The sequence below is a fragment of the Zeus faber genome (assembly GCF_960531495.2).
Source record: "Zeus faber genome assembly, chromosome: 13".
In the NCBI taxonomy this organism is placed as follows: domain Eukaryota; kingdom Metazoa; phylum Chordata; class Actinopteri; order Zeiformes; family Zeidae; genus Zeus; species Zeus faber.
In genome coordinates, this window is record NC_137198.1 from 15,544,629 (window position 1) to 15,561,656 (window position 17,028).

The following is a 17,028-nucleotide window of genomic DNA, read 5'->3' on the forward strand; positions in this document are numbered from 1 at the left end:
CTGCGTCCTCCTCCCTGCGTCAGACGGGGGTTAGGAAACGCCGGTATAGCAATTACGTCAAACTTTATCTTGGCGACACTATCTGTCTTTTTTTCTTCACCAAGGATTTATGGGGCGCGTCATTACGCAACGTCACATTACTAGCGAAATACGCCGAGGCCTCGGATTTTCCGGCGGTCGCGCTCTCCGCGCCGCATTACCCCGGACGCCGCGGCGATACACAGCAAGCTGTTATGGGGAAGAAAGAAATGAGAGAAATCCGCAAAGTGTGCACCTGCTGCTTTGACGCTCATCTCCACCGTCGAGGTCGTTAGAAGCCGCGTCGGTTTCGGATGAAGACGTCCCCGCCGCCGCCTCAACACCTCCGTTGGCTTCCACGAACCCTTCGTTCAGCCCCGCCTCCTTCAGCTTTTTCCTGTACGTCTGTTTGGCGTGAGCCTTGGCGTCCTTCTTGAAATAAGAGGTTCGGTTTCGAGGAGTATGAGCACCTGGCCGCACGATTGCGATGAGGCAAAAAGGGTATGAGGTCAGGTTTACCTGTTTGACCTGCTCAAACAGGTAGGGGCGGACGGTGACCCGCGCTTTCATTTCCTGAAGCTCCCTCGTGTATTCTCTCGCTCTCTCCTGGTCGGCCGCCCTGCAGGCCGTGTGGAAGACGACAGATTTAGACGTTAGGCCGCGTCTGCCGCGTGCCTACCGCGGGAAAGAAAAACAAAACACGGCGTTGCGGCGTTCCAAGCATCCGTACCGGTGCCTCTGCAGCGTGTCCCGATGGACCTCCTTCAAGCTGCTGTGCGGGTCCATCACCCTGGCGCGGATCGCCAACTTCTTCTGCATTTCCTGGGACCTGGTTTGGAGACTTTTCATCCAATCCGCGCTCTCTCGGTTCTTGCTCTCTCTCAGCTCCAATGACTTTCTGGATAAGACAAAAACAAACAAAAAAAAAAACATTCTTTATACAGCCTACGGAGTTGTGAGAATCCCAAGCAACAATTGAATTGATTCAAGACTGGTACGATCCACTTCACCTGATGGCGACCCCACGTTTCCTCGTGGCGTCGCTGATGTATGTCGGGAGTGTTTCTGCTGAGAGGGCGTTTAAAAACCTGAGCGACTTGCTCCTCGTCAAATGGTCACTTACCCTGGGTTCCTGAAAGAATATTGACATTTTGAATAAAACATGACTGACTGACTGACCGACTGTCTGACTGACTGACAGACAGGCGGGCAGGGTTAGATACCTCTGAGTCGTCAAGGCTCGTCCTGCTTTTCTTAATGGCCAGAGCCGAGGTCCGCAGATGGAAGGGCTGACATCTTGTCCCCTCTCTCCTTTCTGCCTTCCTGAGCGCCTGGGTCTGCAGGGCCCGGTGGAGCTTGGTGAAGTCCGGGAGCTGGACGCTGATCTTGGGCTTGAAGCTCAGTTGCTCATCCAGAAACGACAGCAATTCCCTTTTTCTACGCTCGGAACTGCGAGGTTTGGGGTTACCAGTCTCATTTTTTGCCACGCTCTTCATGATCACCTTAGGATGACTGGTGATCCTTTTAGAAGGTTCTCTACCTACAACAACAACAAAAAAAAAAGATGAGAAGATTAGCAGCAATAGCAATACCAACGGTGTAGAATGGGTGAATAATTAATACAGGACATGTGACATGATATAATGACTAAATTATGCCATAAATTATATTGCATCACATTGCATATATGTTAGATTTGTGTTAACTTTCAATCACTGCAACATCTTATATGACATATCCACTAGATCATCATTAAAGACACTGAGATAAAACAGTCAGTCAGCTCACCCTCCTCAAGCTGAGAAGCCCCAGAGTCCTGCATTACTTCTTCACAGGTGGCGGTCTTCACAGCGGAGTCCTGCTGTTTCTCACTCTGCGCCACTTGTCTGAGCATTTCCATTACTTTCTGTCTCTTCTCTTGATCCCTCTGCAGGAAGCTGAATGGCTTCTGAATGGAGAGCAAGAAGTTCTTCCTCTGTTCGTGGCCTCGCTCCCGCTCCGTCTCCCTGGACCGCATCATCTCGCCGTACAGAGGCAGACTGACGTGGCCTGGCGCCGGAAGGGCACGGAACTTCTTCCGGCACTCGGCCTCGGCCTGCTTGGTTTTGTCCGCATGGGACAGCGGCGTGTTCCGTGGAGCTGCCTGGAGAGTTGGAGCTCCTCCTTTATGAGGACCCGCAGGTGAAGACGCCCGGGCTGGAGAGGCTCTTTGTGAAGCCCACTGGACTGAGGCCAGGGCAGATGCGGAACTAGATCTTCTCAGACTGTCACACATTTAAGAACGGACGGTTCTTTAAAGGTCTGAAATGCATTTAAGATGTGAGATAAAACACAACCGAGATAAATGGTTAAATGTACCTTGGTTGGTTGGCCAAAATTGGATTGTTTTTTTGACTGGACTTCCTGGCCCTGTTGATGTCTGCTGAAAGCAGGTGGTCCCGCTGAATCCTCCTGTCCAGGTCCTCTTGCTGCCTCCTCTCTGCCTCCTGCAGCTGCTTCAGGTGGGCCTTTTTAAGGGCCTTTAGTTGGTATTGGAGATTTAGCTCCAGCAGCAGCGTCTTCCTTTCTGACATGTGTTTGGTATTTTGCATGGCAGCAAATGCAACACCTATTCCATCAAACGACAGTGAGGAACAATGCAGTACATCAGGACATTTACTATTATGCAAACAAACAAAAGCAAACAATATTATTGAAATATACAATAAAAATATATATAATAATAATTATATATATATATATATATATATAGGTCATATATATCATTGTTTTGATTTTAGATCATCAATAGTCACCTGTATCAAAGCTCGCGACACTACAGCTCGCGCAAAGATATCCGAGCACCGTTTGTTTGGACAGTCACCATGGTAACCAAGCTGCCTTCGCTATACTGAAAACGCAGTAATCAAAGTTGTCCACTTCAAAACAAAGAAAACGTATAAAATGTTGCATTAAAAAGCAAAGACTCCCACCCCCCCTTAAACAGCACAAAATAATAATAATAATAATAATAATAATTATAAATATAATAATAATAATAATAATAACCACCACATCAAAGTTCCAAACTATATAAGCCAAACCTGTGCACGGTATCGGAAACGCTCCACCGCAGACTAGACATTTCCCATCATGTGTGTATGTTAAAAGATTGTGCAAAATGAAATTAAAACAAGTTATTTATTCGAGAATGTTTGAGAATTGAAAGGAAGTCATCGCCAGGTTATCACCAGATGCTGCATTCCTTTCAAACTCGGACATTTCTAATTAGACCTCGGAGCTTATGCGTTTAATTGCCTATGTTCGGGAGCGGAGTTAGAAACCCGCCGTAAATGTGTCAACAAAACATTAAAACGATATATTAGTTTGGACAAGAGTTAGACGTGTTTTCAAACGAAAACCCATTAAAAGAGAACGTGGTTCCTTCTCTTCCACATTCTTCCAAGTAGGAGGAAAGCTTTCCCCGAGTTCCAAAATGTATTGAAGGCAGCACCATCTGTACAATGAACGGTACGTCTCTCTAGCGCTGCTTGTGGACAGAGACAGTACTGTTGCGCTTTTTTCTGATTGGCTGACAGATACCGGAAGTACTTCCACCCTGACGCATGTCAACACAACATGGCTGGATTATACAAGGTTATCAGACGATATTAATAGACCATATTCGAGGGCAAGTCGTCAGAAAATAGTTTGCCCGAAGCGTTTCTCGCAGCAGGATTGTTCCCTGGATGTGGGACAAACCCCACGCCGCAGTAAAATCAGTATGCACGCTCTGACAAAAGCGACGTTGGCTCGTAATGGAATCGGTCGGCATTGTATCGCTTTACAACGTGTGTCTTCTACAAATCTTGTCAGTCGCCGACCAGTGTGCAGCGAACACGGGGAGAGTGAAGTGTACGATGTCATTATATCCGGAGGAGGGATGGTGGGATCCGCAATGGCATGCTCCTTAGGTGAGTGGTGTAGCTGAACACACACACACACACACACACACAGACACCTACCTACCTATCTATCTATCTATCTATCTATCTATCTATCTATCTATCTAACCATCTATCTATCTATCTATCTATCTATCTATCTATCTATCTATCTATCTATCTATCTAACCATCTATCTATCTATCTATCTATCTATCTATCTATCTATCTATCTAACCATCTATCTATCTATCTATCTATCTATCTATCTATCTATCTAACCATCTATCTATCTATCTATCTATCTATCTATCTACCTACCTATCTACCTACCTATCTATCTATCTACACACAGCAAGACTAATGATGTTCTTGTGTTCGACGTACATGGGCCAGACGTGACCGTCAAACAGACCGGGCGGGTCTGGCACAGTGTAGTTCCTTGAGCACACACACCTACCTACCTACCTACCTACCTATCTATCTATCTATCTATCTATCTATCTATCTATCTATCTATCTATCTATCTACACACAGCAAGACTAATGATGTAGGCTGTTGAAATATGATTTTTCAGCATTTCTCTGTTCTGTTTAACATCAAAACAAAATAACAATATTGAATGTGCGGATGCTGAGTCGCTTATTTAACTAAATGTCCTCCTTTAAAAAAAAAAAAAAGGTACCGACCCCATTTTGGAAGGGAGGAGGATTCTGCTGCTTGAAGCAGGCAACAAGAAGGTCCTGGACAAGGTCCCGGACGCCTACAGCACCAGAGTCAGCTCCATCAGCCCCGGCTCGGCCACCCTCCTCAATGGTACGGAGTGCAGAACCAAACACCCCTAAGACATGGAAACAGAACCTTATACATCTTAAAAATCCATGAAAAGCAGAGTAGTGACGTACCAATAGTATAATTGCATATTGGAAAGAAGAAAGAAGAAACAGTCTTTATTTATCACGCAACACACCACACTACAACACATGCTTGCACACACACACACATGCACATGCTTTTGATGGTGGCCGGTGAAATGGATTCTCTGCTTTTGACCCATCCTTGGCTTTTCCTTCCTCCGGGGGCACAGCCAGGAGCAGTGGGCAGCATACGTGGACGCGCCCGGGGACCAGATGATAAATGTCCATCGCTGGTCAGACGATGATGTGTGCATGTTTTTGGTGGGGGTCCTTACTGACGTGAGGTGGAGGAAACCCCAAGTGGATTACTGGTTTACTAACCTGACAAAAAAAGCTTAGGCTTAACAGTATTTGAGAATATCTCTAATACAAAACCGGTACCGAGAGCCATATCAGACATGCCAGGTTTTAGAAGATATTAAGTTGAGTGGTTTTCTGCTTTCAGAAGTCAAAAATTGATTTTAAGCCAACCATAATGTTCTTATGACCCCAGATGAACAGTCCAAGTCTTGTCCTATTTGGTAAAAGTAATGGATCAGATCAATACTTGGTATGAGTGATAGTTATAGTTGACCACTCGGAATCGGCATCAGCATTGAAATAGTGGTATTGGTGCATAAGTGTATTGTTTCAATGTAGTTGGAAGGTTTTTTTTCTGATGGCAGCATCACCTCTTGCTGTCTCAGATTTACGCTTATGATTAAGTTTGTGCTGTTCACTTCTATAAACGGTGCTTAAGTAGGCAAAGGATCAGCCACTGTATGGTCTGGGTCAGGCTTAGCAGGGATCATACACGGGTGAAATTGTCTCTCTGATCCACTGCTGCAGTCACACACTCCAGCTCTGGATGCAATGTAATCCCAAAACATTCTGTTTGGCAAGCCTAGTATAAAACGTTAAGGTAAAAGTAAATATTAAATAAAATTTAAAACCTTCACAAAGTTCTGTCGCTCAATATCTATAGATGAAGCACCTTTCAGTGAGAGACCGAATCAAACATTGATGTCCGTGGGTCCGTGGGTCCGGAAAGGACCCACGGACATGGTTTAGGTCTTGTTAGAACCAGGACGTCTCAGACATCTTTTGGTTCAAGTTTGTATGTATCGTGATGTAGACTCCATCGCTCTGTAGTGTCTGCAATCTGCGTGTGTGTGCCTGCGTGCGTGTGTCTGTCGTCTTACCTGCTTGACGTCGGCCGAGCTTTTTGTTTGATATTTGATCTCTTTTGCCCTTTTTGTAAATAAACACATTCTGTTCGCATTTAACCCGGTGTCATGCCCCTCCCTTATTTTGCGGGATTCAAGCCAGTCGTAGCATACAAACTGGAGGAGTCGAAAACAGTCAAAAATATATTCTGTGTTTGTGTCCTCACAAATGGAGTTCGCTTGCAGCTCCAGCGAAACGGGTTTGAATTGTGTCCATTATATTTTACCCCCAAAAGTTTAAAAAGTTGATGAAATGTCTCTGAGGTACATGCAGTGTTCAGTCTGTTTGAATGAAACTGTGTTGTTGGGAACTTCCACACGGAGTAGTTTCCTTCCACAGAGACACCGTGAGGCAGGACTCTGTGGACTACAAGGTAGTAGAGAGCCACGTTGTAATTTTTAGGATAAAGTAATAACACGCAACAAGTGTATCGGTTTGTAGTAGTAATTCTGAGTGTGAACAGGACTTGGAAAACTGGCGTCGTTACGTCAGCCGATGCTGCGTTTAATGGAGACTCTGAAAATTGTTACTCATTTGAGTAGTAATGCTGATGTGAAGACGAGCGACAGCACAAACTGATGCTAGGTTCCACGGCAACTCGAAAATGTGTAATTGGTGTCGATGCTGGACCTGCCTGCAGCTTTGTTTTTTATTATTATTATTATTATTATTATTGTTATTGTTATGATTGATGTTTTTATTTTATCAATTGTATTTTTTTGGTATGCATTCTAATATATCAAATGTGCTATATAAATAAAGTTTTAGTAAATACTCTGCATTACTTGAACACGTGTTTGTTTGTTTTTTACATGCAGGTATTGGAGCATGGGAACACATCACAAACATGAGGTGCAAACCTTATCAGAAGATGCAGGTATTTTGTTTCAGGTCATACAGTACTTAAAGTAAAAGCTGAGGTCTCTCAGACTTCTGATGTAAATGATCATGACAACATGCAAAGGAACATCTGATACAGCCATTCCCCCATCTATTAATCTCAAGTGACCAAGTTTTGACCTACCTCCTGACCATAGAACGATGAGGGTAAAACATGGAAAGCATAAACATCGCACACATGCACACACCCTGAACGAATGAACGAATGAATGAAAATAAGAGCCGAGGAGAGAATCTCTCAGCTAGTTGTCTGGGCTCTCAGGTTGAGCGTACGTGGTGCTGCAACAAGCCAGACAACCATTTCATGAACAAGAAGCACAGTGCAATTACATTGAGATTTGTAATTGTTCACCTTCAAATCGCCAACACTATGGTGGTTTTGAACTGGCACACATTTTCTTCATCCCTGATTTGATTTTATTCATCTTTAGGGGCCCCGCGAATGCCAGGGCGGCAGCAGCCCCGCAGGACACATGGTTTTAAAACGGCCGTAGCACGAGTCCCGTCTTTCTGTTTGGTCACAGCATCCTGCTGTTTCTTTATCAGGCTCATGTTCCTTCTGAAAAATTCGGTCTTTTTTGATGTTTTCAAAATGTTGCTCTCTCCCCGCTGTCTTTTAATTATGAAAATTCATGTGAAAAGAAGGAAGATGACAGATTGGAAGAGCGGTTGTCTGAAGCAAAGTGAACCTATTTTACAGCTGTGGGCGCAGACTCGGTCCCTCCCGTAAGATGTGGTCGGCGTGTACCAAACACCCGACCGCAGCATTTCTCTCTTGGCCTGGGATATCATCATGAAATGTTATATGGTGATTATGGTGATATACCTCTCCCATAATACCTTCCCCGCACTACCGCTGCTATGGCTTGTTAGTGTGCACATGCTCAGCCATGCTATCAGAAAGTATTTAGGTCAGCTCTTCCACATAACAATCTATCCTCTTAATTGTCCCCTATGCGGGAAAGGTTTGGCCACGTACATATATAATACATGAGAAAGAAGAGGGGATGTAATTAGGTGACGTATTTTCAATACCTTCATCCACAGCACTGGATTTAAAGTGATGTAAAATCTCTTAAAAAAAAAAAAAAGAAAACAAAGTTTTTCTTTTTTTTTCAAAAGCAGTATCTTTTCACCCGGTTTGAAAAAAATAAAATAATTTTGCGGTTTTCTCAATAAATCTTTCCTCCCAACCGCTTATCACAAGTTGCAAAGCCACAGCCATTAGTGGTTTTCTGGAGGGCATACCCCCCTACTTTATGGCAAGTCGGAAAAAAGTAGTGTGGCAGTATGTTACTGCAGAATAATGGGGTATGCTACCATAGCTACAAGGCAAAAGAGGATTAGTCTTGTACCACTCCACGCCCCAACCTATGTTTAAGTCGTTCGCCGCCTTTAATATAGAATTTACATTAGTTTAAAACTAAGGCTTGTTCTGGCCTTTTTGCTTGTGGGTAAATATTAACTTGCTTCATAATGTTCACATATACACTCACTGAACACTTTATTAGGAACACTATACTAATACTGGGTAGGGCCTCCCTTTGCTCTCAAAACAGCCTCAGTTCTTCTTGGCATGGATTCCACAAGATGTTGGAAACATTCCTTTGAGATTCTGGTCCATGTTGACGTGATTGCATCACGCAATTCCTGCAGATTTGTCAGCTGCACATTCATGCTGAGACTCTCCCGTTCTATCACATCCCAAAGGTGTTTTATTGGATTCAGATCTGATTACTAGGGACGCAACGGAAGAACATTGAACTCATTGTCATGTTCATGAAACCAGTTTGAGACGACATTTTCTTTGTGACGTGATGCATATTCATGGCGGAAGTAGCCATTAGAAGGTGGGTAAATTGTGGCCATGAAGGGATGCACATGGTCAGCAACAATACTGAAATAGGCTGTGGCATTTAAGCAATGATTGATTGGTATTAATGGCCAAAGTGTGCCAAGAAAAAAATCCCTGCACCATTCCACCACCGCCACCAGCCTGGACTGTTGACACAAGGCAGGTTAGGTCCATGGATTTATGCTGTTGGCGCCAAATTCTGAACCTAGCATCTGGTAAAAAATGAGATTCATCAGACCAGGCACCATTTTTCCGGTCTTCACCTGTCCAGTTTTGGCGTACCTGTGGCCGCTGCATCCTCAGATTTCTGTTATTGGCTGACAGAAATCGACCCTGACGTGGTCTTCTGCCGTTGTAGCCCATCTGCCACAAGGTTGGCAATCTGTCAAGGTGTTGGGTATTCTGAGATGTTTTCTTGCTCACCACAATTGTACAGAGTGGTTATCTTAGTTACCCTATCCCTTCTCTCAGCTCCAACCAGTCTGGCCATTCGTCGCTGAGCTCTCTCACCAACAAGGCCTTTCCGTCCGCGGAACTGCCGTTCACTCGATGTTTTTTGTTTTTCGCACCAATCTGAGTAAACTCTGGAGACTGTTGTGCGTGAAAGTCCCTGGAGATCACTGGCACCAACAATCACATTATGGTTAAAAAACACTGAGATCACATTCCCCCCCGTTCTGATGGTTGACGTGAACATTAACTGAAGCCGCTGACCCGTGTTTGCAGAATTTGATGCATTGCAATTCTGCCACATGATTGGCTGAGAAGATAATTGCATGAATAAATAGGTGTACAGGTGTTCCTTATAAAGGGCTCGGTGAAGTGTGTGTCGCCGGTTATTTGTAATGCCAAGAAAATATGTCAAAACATCCACATCAAACGTGCCCTTAATCGGCCCCTGAAGTCCTCACTGTGAAGCCAGTTTTGGTGACCTTTTATACAGTAGATGCTGTCATGCTGCCAACCTCCGACAGAAGCCGCTTTGATGTGTTCATTTCAATCAGGCCATGCTGCTTTGGCCATATATATATATATATATATATATATATATATATATATATATATAGGGCAAGGGGGGGGCGTTTAAGGATAGAGCTGCAGACCACGGGGATAATTGGTCTCTCATTTAGGTTTGGGATGCCTGCTCGGATGCCCTGATTACATTCGATAAGGAGAACCTGCAGGATGAGATGGCATACATTGTGGAGAACGACATCATCGTGGCGGCTCTCACCAAACGGCTGGACAGTCTCTCTGGTAAGAAATCATAGCCCCACATCCTATATCTGTACTTATAGTGGGGCCGTGCACCCTTTGATTCATGTGCTATCCTCGTTAATGACCGGGGAGTGTCGTAATGACTGCCTCCGTATTCGTTAAATTCGTTCTTGTTTATTTGTACTTTTCCCCCAGTGTCTGTTTTAGTCTCTCCCTGTCTGCGTAGTTAATCTCTGCTTTTGCTGTTATTTCAATGAAGAACCACTGTTCTTCCAAACCAATTCCAGGACTCCAGAGTCCCGGCATCCCCTGTGAAAACACGTGCTGTGGTCCAGTGGCCCATTTAAAGTGGGCCATGTGCTCCGGTACCTGTCACCTTTTTAAAGAGCGCAACCTTGTTGTTGACATTGGAGCCGCCCGTAGTGAGCTACTTGCCCCGTGCTCCACAGCCGCCATATTTAGAAACTTTTTTCATATTTTCTTGCACTGAACAACAGATGTGCGGTGAGTGACTGCACGTTTTGCTTCATGTGCATCACACTCTGTTCTCTCATTTGCCCCGGGCCCTGTTTTAGCCGCAGTGTTGTTCTGCAGTGGATGCAGGACATGAAAAGCACGCGCAGCGCCAGCTGGTCTCCCTGTAACTCTACTCTCCAATCATCGCAGGCCAATATTTGACACTCGTGTTTGGGAACCAGTAGTCGATTTGCGGACAGGCCTCGCTCCAAGTCGGAAAGAACAAGCGTAATTCCGGATACTTTCATGTTCCCGGGATGACCGGTTTCTGATATTTTGGGAAAAGTGGGAGTTTTCTACTGCTTGAAACCAACAGGCTGGCGGCGTGCGCAGAGTGTGGCATGGCGTGCTTGTAGATAAACACTATTAGTCCAAGCGATGCGGCGAGCCAAGGCCATTAAGAAGATTGTCAAATGCGAGCCCTGACAGCAAGGAAAGCCAGTGGAGTTTTACAAGGTGGTTTATAGATCTTCCACAGCCACGGTCACAGCCAAACCTTACTTTCCCTTTTCATTTTCTTTTTCTGTTCTTTCCTTCTCCTTTCTTTTTTTTTTTTTTTTTTTAAACAGGGGAAAAAAAAAAATAGCAAAACTCTGAATTAATGTGTCCAATTGTGATGGTAACTCGGGACCATTATAGGAAAACCAGTCACACCAGAAGACTACCCACAGCCTCTCTAATCCCTGACTCCCTGTCCTCGTTGTCCTTTAGATAACGTAAAGGTTAACTACAGGTCCAAGGTGGTAAAATACACGTGGCCCATGTCGCACCAGGTGACCGACTTCATCCCTTGGGTCCAGGTCACTTTGGCCAGCGGAGAGACCCTTCAAACCAAGTTACTGGTCGGTGCAACAGCATCATTCTTTGCTTTTCACCAATGTTTGTCCTTTTTTACCTGGATTACTTTTCTATTATTCCTGAACGAAGTTACTTTTTTTCAGATTGGTGCTGATGGACCAAACTCTATGGTGAGGCGGGACTCTGGGATTCCCACCGTCAAGTGGAACTACGACCAGTCGGCTGTGGTCGCCGTGCTGCACCTGTCTGAGGTATTTTGAACATACCATAATGTACGCTTGTGTCTTTTCCTGTAGTTTTTGACTTGGGGGCTCATTTTTCTTTCCAATAGTTATTTGAATAGTTATTGTCCTCCATCTGACGGGGAACAATGTTGCCGTCAGACAGCGACAGGCATTCCTCCCAGCAGGGCAACGGCACAAAATTCTTTTTTTTTTTTTTTTTTTTACAGCAATACTTTACGTGTAATTAAGATCTGTTCTGTGTAATTACTGCTACAGTGTTTCAATGTTTTTTTTATTTTTATTTTTGATTCTGTCTTTCAGCCCACAGAGAACAATGTCGCATGGCAAAGGTTCCTCCCAACAGGGCCGATAGCGATGTTGCCGGTAACAAAATATTTACTCTCATTTATGAAATGTGAGCGTGACAAACTTTTAGTGTAAAACTTAAATGGTGGAAATTTTTTGTCACTTTCCGTCATTTTTGAATCTTTTTTTGGAGCTACAAATGCATTCACACCGGCCAAAGACCATGAGAATCAAATCCACCTTATATTGTATTTCAATTCAAAATCTATCTAAAAAAGCTATCTTTTATTTCAGGAATTACATCACGGTTGGAAAAACGGTTATATTAATTTCGTTATAACTTCAAAATAACATACATTTTTGTTTCTTACTTGTAAATGTATGTCATCATTGCACACTGATAAATATCTTATTAAACACTGATTCATCCAACATAATTTCAACCCCAGAATTGAACATATGTGTGTACATCCACGCATATCTAATTTACAATTTAGCAGAACTCAAAAAATCTGTCCACAGACGTGGACAAATTTATTGGTACCCTCATTGAAACAATGCTTCATTACTCCTGAAAAGTGATGAAATTAAAAGCAATTTTTCATGTATACCTGCATGGCTTTGGTATGTCATAGAGTAAAGCAAAGAAACTGTGAAAAGAAATAAAATATTGCTAAAGAGATCAATTGTATTCTAAATTGGCCTGGACAGATTTGTTAGAAAATCTGTCCAAATCCTTAGAAAGGATTATAAATAATTGGATTATAGTGCTATTTCAAACGAACTGTTTTCTTTAATTGGTATCACACATGTCTTCAATCTTTTATTCAGTCATTCAGCCTATTTAAATGGAGAAAAGTAGCCACTCGGCTGTTTGGCATCATCGTGTGCACCACACAGAACATGGACCAGAGAAAGCAAAGGAGAGAGTCGTCTGAGGAGATCAGAAAGAAAATTATAGACAAGCATGTTAAAGGTAAAGGCTATAAGACCATCTCCAAGCAGCTTGATGTTCCTGTGACTAGTGTTGCAAATATTATTAAGAAGTTTAAGGTGGGACTGGGTCTGGGACTGTAGCGAACCTCCCTGACGCGGCTGCAAGAGGAAAATGGACCCCAGATTGAACAGTGCGAATAGTAGAAAAAGAGGTACAAGCTGAACTCCAAGGTCAAGGTCCATCAGTGTCTGATCGCACCATCCGTCGCTTTTTGAGTGACAGTGTGCTCCATGGAAGAAGACCCAGGAGGATTCCAATTTTGAAAGAAAAACGTAAAAAAGCCAGACTGGAATTTGCTAAAATGCATATTGACAAGCCACAAGGCTTCTGGGAGAATGTCCTTTGGACAGATGAGTCAAAGCTGGAGCTTTTTGGAAAGTCACATCAGCTCTATGTTCACAGACGAAAAAATGAAGTTATGTTATGGAGCCTAGTTATGTTTTGGGGCTGCTGTGCTGCGTCTGGCACAGGGTGCCTTGAATCTGTGCAGGGCACAATGAAATCTCAAGACTATCAAGTATTCTGGAGCGAAACTTACTGCCCAGCGTCAGAAAGTTCTGTCTCAGTCGCAGGTCATGGATCCTCCAACAGGATAATGACCTAAAACACACAGCTAAAAGCAGCCAAGAATGGATAAGAACAAAACAATGAACTATTCTGAAGTGGCCTTCTATGAGCCCTGATCGAATCCTATCGAACATCTATGAAAAGAGCTGAAACATGCAGTCTGGAGAAGGCACCCTTCAAACCTGAGACAGCTGGAGCAGAAATATTGGGCTTAACTACCTGTTGACAGGTGCAGAAGTCTCATTAAAAGCTACAGAAATCGCTTGATTGCAGTGATTGCCTCTAAAGGTTGTGAACCAAAATATTAGGTTATGGGTCCCATCATTATTGTCCTGGCCGTTTTAGAATATAATTGATCTCTTTAGCAATAATTTATTTATTTTCACAGTTTCTTTCCTTTACTCTATGACATACCAAAGGCATGCAGGTATACATGAGAAATTGCTTTTAATTTCATCACTTTTCAGGAGGAATAAAGCATTGTTTCAATGAGCTGTAAGGGTACCTTAAAATTTGTCCACGTCTGTATTTGCAAGAAAATTGCTCCTTCCCGATACCTTGCTGAATCCAAAGATTTCCACACGGATGAATGAGAAACCCTTAACTTCAGGATGTGATAAAGACTCTAATATCTGTCTCGCAGTTGTCGAGCACAGAGAGTTCTCTGGTGTGGTCGACCAGCCACCGGCATGCGGAGGAGCTTCTGGATCTGGACGAGGAAAGCTTTGTGGACGCCATCAACTCTGCCTTTGTAAGCACCCATACTCCACTACCTGGCCTGTAGCCTGGACTAATAGCTAATAGATTTTGCTTAATTTGAAGTCTTTCGTCCAAAACTGAGGCAAAATGTACAAGAACTGTGGCTTCAAACTTGTTGACGAAATCCCTTTAGATACAGTAAACTGAGGATTTTTTTTGTATAGATATTGATAATTAGGCATAATTTATGTTGTATACCTTCCTTTTTAGTCATTTTTGTTTATGGGAAAAAGCTATTTTTAAGGTTCTTCTTAGGTTACTCATACAACACAATGCAAGTGGGTTTTTCTCTGAGAATACAATATACCTATGCTTTTTATGTGTTTGGAGAAACTCCTTTTTCCCAAGCTGGCTATTTTTACTGGGCCTGCCGATGGATGGGGTCACCGTGGCTGAGTCACGCTTGGTTTCGGGCCGGGTTTGCTAATTAAACCTGCGGTCTGCCAGTGTTGACCATTACTGCACGGAATGTTTTTCAAACGGAGCTAATTCGACTGCACGGCCTGGCCATGGTCTTCTTTTAATTAGCCCCGCTCCCCGGGCGCTGCCAAACCAGCTCGGGAGAAAAGAAAATGCTCTGCGGGCTGCGCTGCTGCTTTTCTACTTTGTCAGCGGAATCCTTTGTCCATTCGTTGAAAGGTCTCTCTCGCCTCTCCTTCTCTTGTACCTCCTCAAACCTGTCTGCCGACCTGTCCCTCTACCTGTCACAGTGGAGCAACGAGAACCAGTCGGAGCTGATGGAGACGGCCGGCTCTCTGTTCCGCAGCACCCTATCAATCCTCATGCCGTCAGCTGGCTCCACCCGCCAGCTGCCCCCCAGTGTTGCCAGCATCGGCCCCAAGAGCCGCGTGATGTTCCCCCTGGGCATGGGGCACGCCTCCGAGTACATCAGGCACCGAGTGGCTCTCATCGGGTGAGACACTGGCACAGGAAGGTTCGCCGAAGAAGCTTGGGATTAAGAGATAGATAGATAGATAGATAGATAGATAGATAGATAGATAGATAATTTATTTATCCTCGGAGGGAAATTGTGGTTTTACAGCAAGTCACATCAAAACAATAGTCAATAATAATAAAGTAATAACAATCCAAAAATTTAGAAAAAAAAAAATGCTAAATGCATTGACCCTAAAATTCAACAAAAAGTATATATTTTTTCAATATACATAAACAATTAACTAAAACATAGACATATTTGGCAACATACAATAAACCAAAAAGAAATACAATAAACCTCTGCATCAACAATTCACATTCTGACAAAAGAAGGAAATGAACGACAGTTGCTTGTTTTTGCTTTATCGTTCACATTCAGTTCCGCGTTTGTCAACGTCTCACTTAACCAGAGCACACTGAGTCCTCAACCTGCAGATGAAATGTTTGTCCTCTACGTGCATTCCAACGTGACTTATTCTCCTGCAGGGACGCAGCGCACCGTGTGCATCCTCTGGCGGGACAGGGAGCCAACCTGGGCTTCGGGGACGTGGCGTACCTCACGCAGGTCCTGAGCAAAGCAGCTTTCAACGGGAAGGACCTGGGTCAGTGAGAACATTATAACCCAAACTGTCGGGGGAAAAAAAGGAAATACTGTTGCTTTCTATTCTCTCGTAAAACAATTGTGTTTTTCCCAATAAATATTTTCTGTGGTGAATGCAGCCGGGAGTCACTAGTCCTCGCATTGTTATGGCGTGCGTGTTCTATGACAAGTATTATGGTAACAGCAGTTGACTTGAACTTGGATGCAGAATGTCCTGATTAAGTGTTCCCAAGAGATGAATTAAAAAAAAGTCAAGTCTTTGTTTAAGACTCATCCTTGTGTGTTTCGCTGCGTTTGTACAGGAGCGATGCAGCATCTGCTGGAGTATGAGACGGAGCGCCAGAGGCACAACCTTCCCATGATGGCTGCCATCGACCTCATGAAATGTCTGTATTCTACCAACGCGGCTCCCATGGTCCTCTTGCGTACTTTTGGTCTGCAGGCCACCAACATGCTCCCGCCGCTGAAAGTAAGCACTTCTAACCATCTCCGGACTCCATGCCTGTGCCTCGCGTGTTCGCCCTGCCGCTACAGTGCCACAGCGTGTTCCTCCACCCGTCAAACTCAAAGCCCCACCCCCAGCGAGACCCCACCCTTCTCTGCCTGGCGCTCTGATTACACGGGGCTTTACTCCAGTCGTGTCTATAATTTTCCAGGGTTCCGAAACCTACTACTATGCCATCTAAGTTTAGCCCCAAATTTAGTGTTACCGAAAGTGTGGGTGGGGTGCAGGGCCGGCCCCGGGGCAGCGGACAGCCATGTTGGCTTGTGTTTTCACACCCCTTTTATTACCGACCACTCATGTGAAACGTCTTTATTCCCTACTAAGTGATTCAGACCAGAGAGACTGTAACTGGTCGCAAAGGCATTTCACTGTTGGGGTACAAAGCTCAGCGCTTCTCGTTCCATAGTAAACCATGCACGGGTCTTCTATCGAGGAGCGCTGCGGCTCTCGCTCTTTAACACACCGCACATGATTAGACGGCTGCAGGTCGGAGGTTGACCCGATCCTTTTTTCGCTTTTGCCTCCACAGGAGCAGATCATGGCGTTTGCAAGCAAGTGAAGCCTTCCAACGGCTTTCGGCCGCCATGTCTTTGTAAGTGGGATGTAAAGTGTAAATTAATAAAATTGTATTTTACTCATGACCAGAGTTCTCGTTTCCTTAAGATGTAAAAGTAGAAATGTCCTTGTCAAGCACACATTGACATTGCATGGAGGGTGGAAAATATAAATTCAACGGTGGACTGTCCAGCAGCATTGACTGTCGAAGAGGATACAAAATGGG

The 17,028-nt window shown here is 44.1% G+C and overlaps 2 protein-coding genes across 2 annotated transcripts in view; one reads left to right on the forward strand and one right to left on the reverse strand.

Annotated features, from left to right (window-relative positions):
- fam161b (FAM161 centrosomal protein B) overlaps nucleotides 1-2,609 on the reverse strand; it is a gene marked incomplete at both ends in the record, with an annotated part of 2,677 nt that extends 68 nt beyond the window's left edge. The window contains 8 exons of the mRNA XM_080012018.1: nucleotides 1-14; nucleotides 275-450; nucleotides 538-637; nucleotides 749-916; nucleotides 1,029-1,150; nucleotides 1,242-1,558; nucleotides 1,807-2,282; nucleotides 2,377-2,609. The exon at nucleotides 1-14 is cut by the window's left edge and continues 68 nt beyond it. Of these exons, the coding sequence (XP_079868144.1) occupies nucleotides 1-14; nucleotides 275-450; nucleotides 538-637; nucleotides 749-916; nucleotides 1,029-1,150; nucleotides 1,242-1,558; nucleotides 1,807-2,282; nucleotides 2,377-2,609 (1,606 nt within the window). The remainder of the gene's footprint in view (nucleotides 15-274; nucleotides 451-537; nucleotides 638-748; nucleotides 917-1,028; nucleotides 1,151-1,241; nucleotides 1,559-1,806; nucleotides 2,283-2,376) is intronic.
- A 1,004-nt stretch (nucleotides 2,610-3,613) lies between these two features.
- coq6 (coenzyme Q6 monooxygenase) lies at nucleotides 3,614-16,888 on the forward strand. The gene is made up of 12 exons (XM_080012176.1): nucleotides 3,614-3,971; nucleotides 4,624-4,758; nucleotides 6,884-6,942; nucleotides 9,951-10,077; nucleotides 11,266-11,396; nucleotides 11,496-11,603; nucleotides 11,898-11,960; nucleotides 14,090-14,197; nucleotides 14,916-15,118; nucleotides 15,628-15,743; nucleotides 16,045-16,211; nucleotides 16,777-16,888. The coding sequence occupies exons 1-12, from the start codon at nucleotides 3,782-3,784 to the stop codon at nucleotides 16,804-16,806; spliced, it is 1,437 nt and encodes a 478-aa protein (XP_079868302.1). The 5' UTR covers nucleotides 3,614-3,781; the 3' UTR covers nucleotides 16,807-16,888.
- Nucleotides 16,889-17,028: the final 140 nt, after the last annotated feature.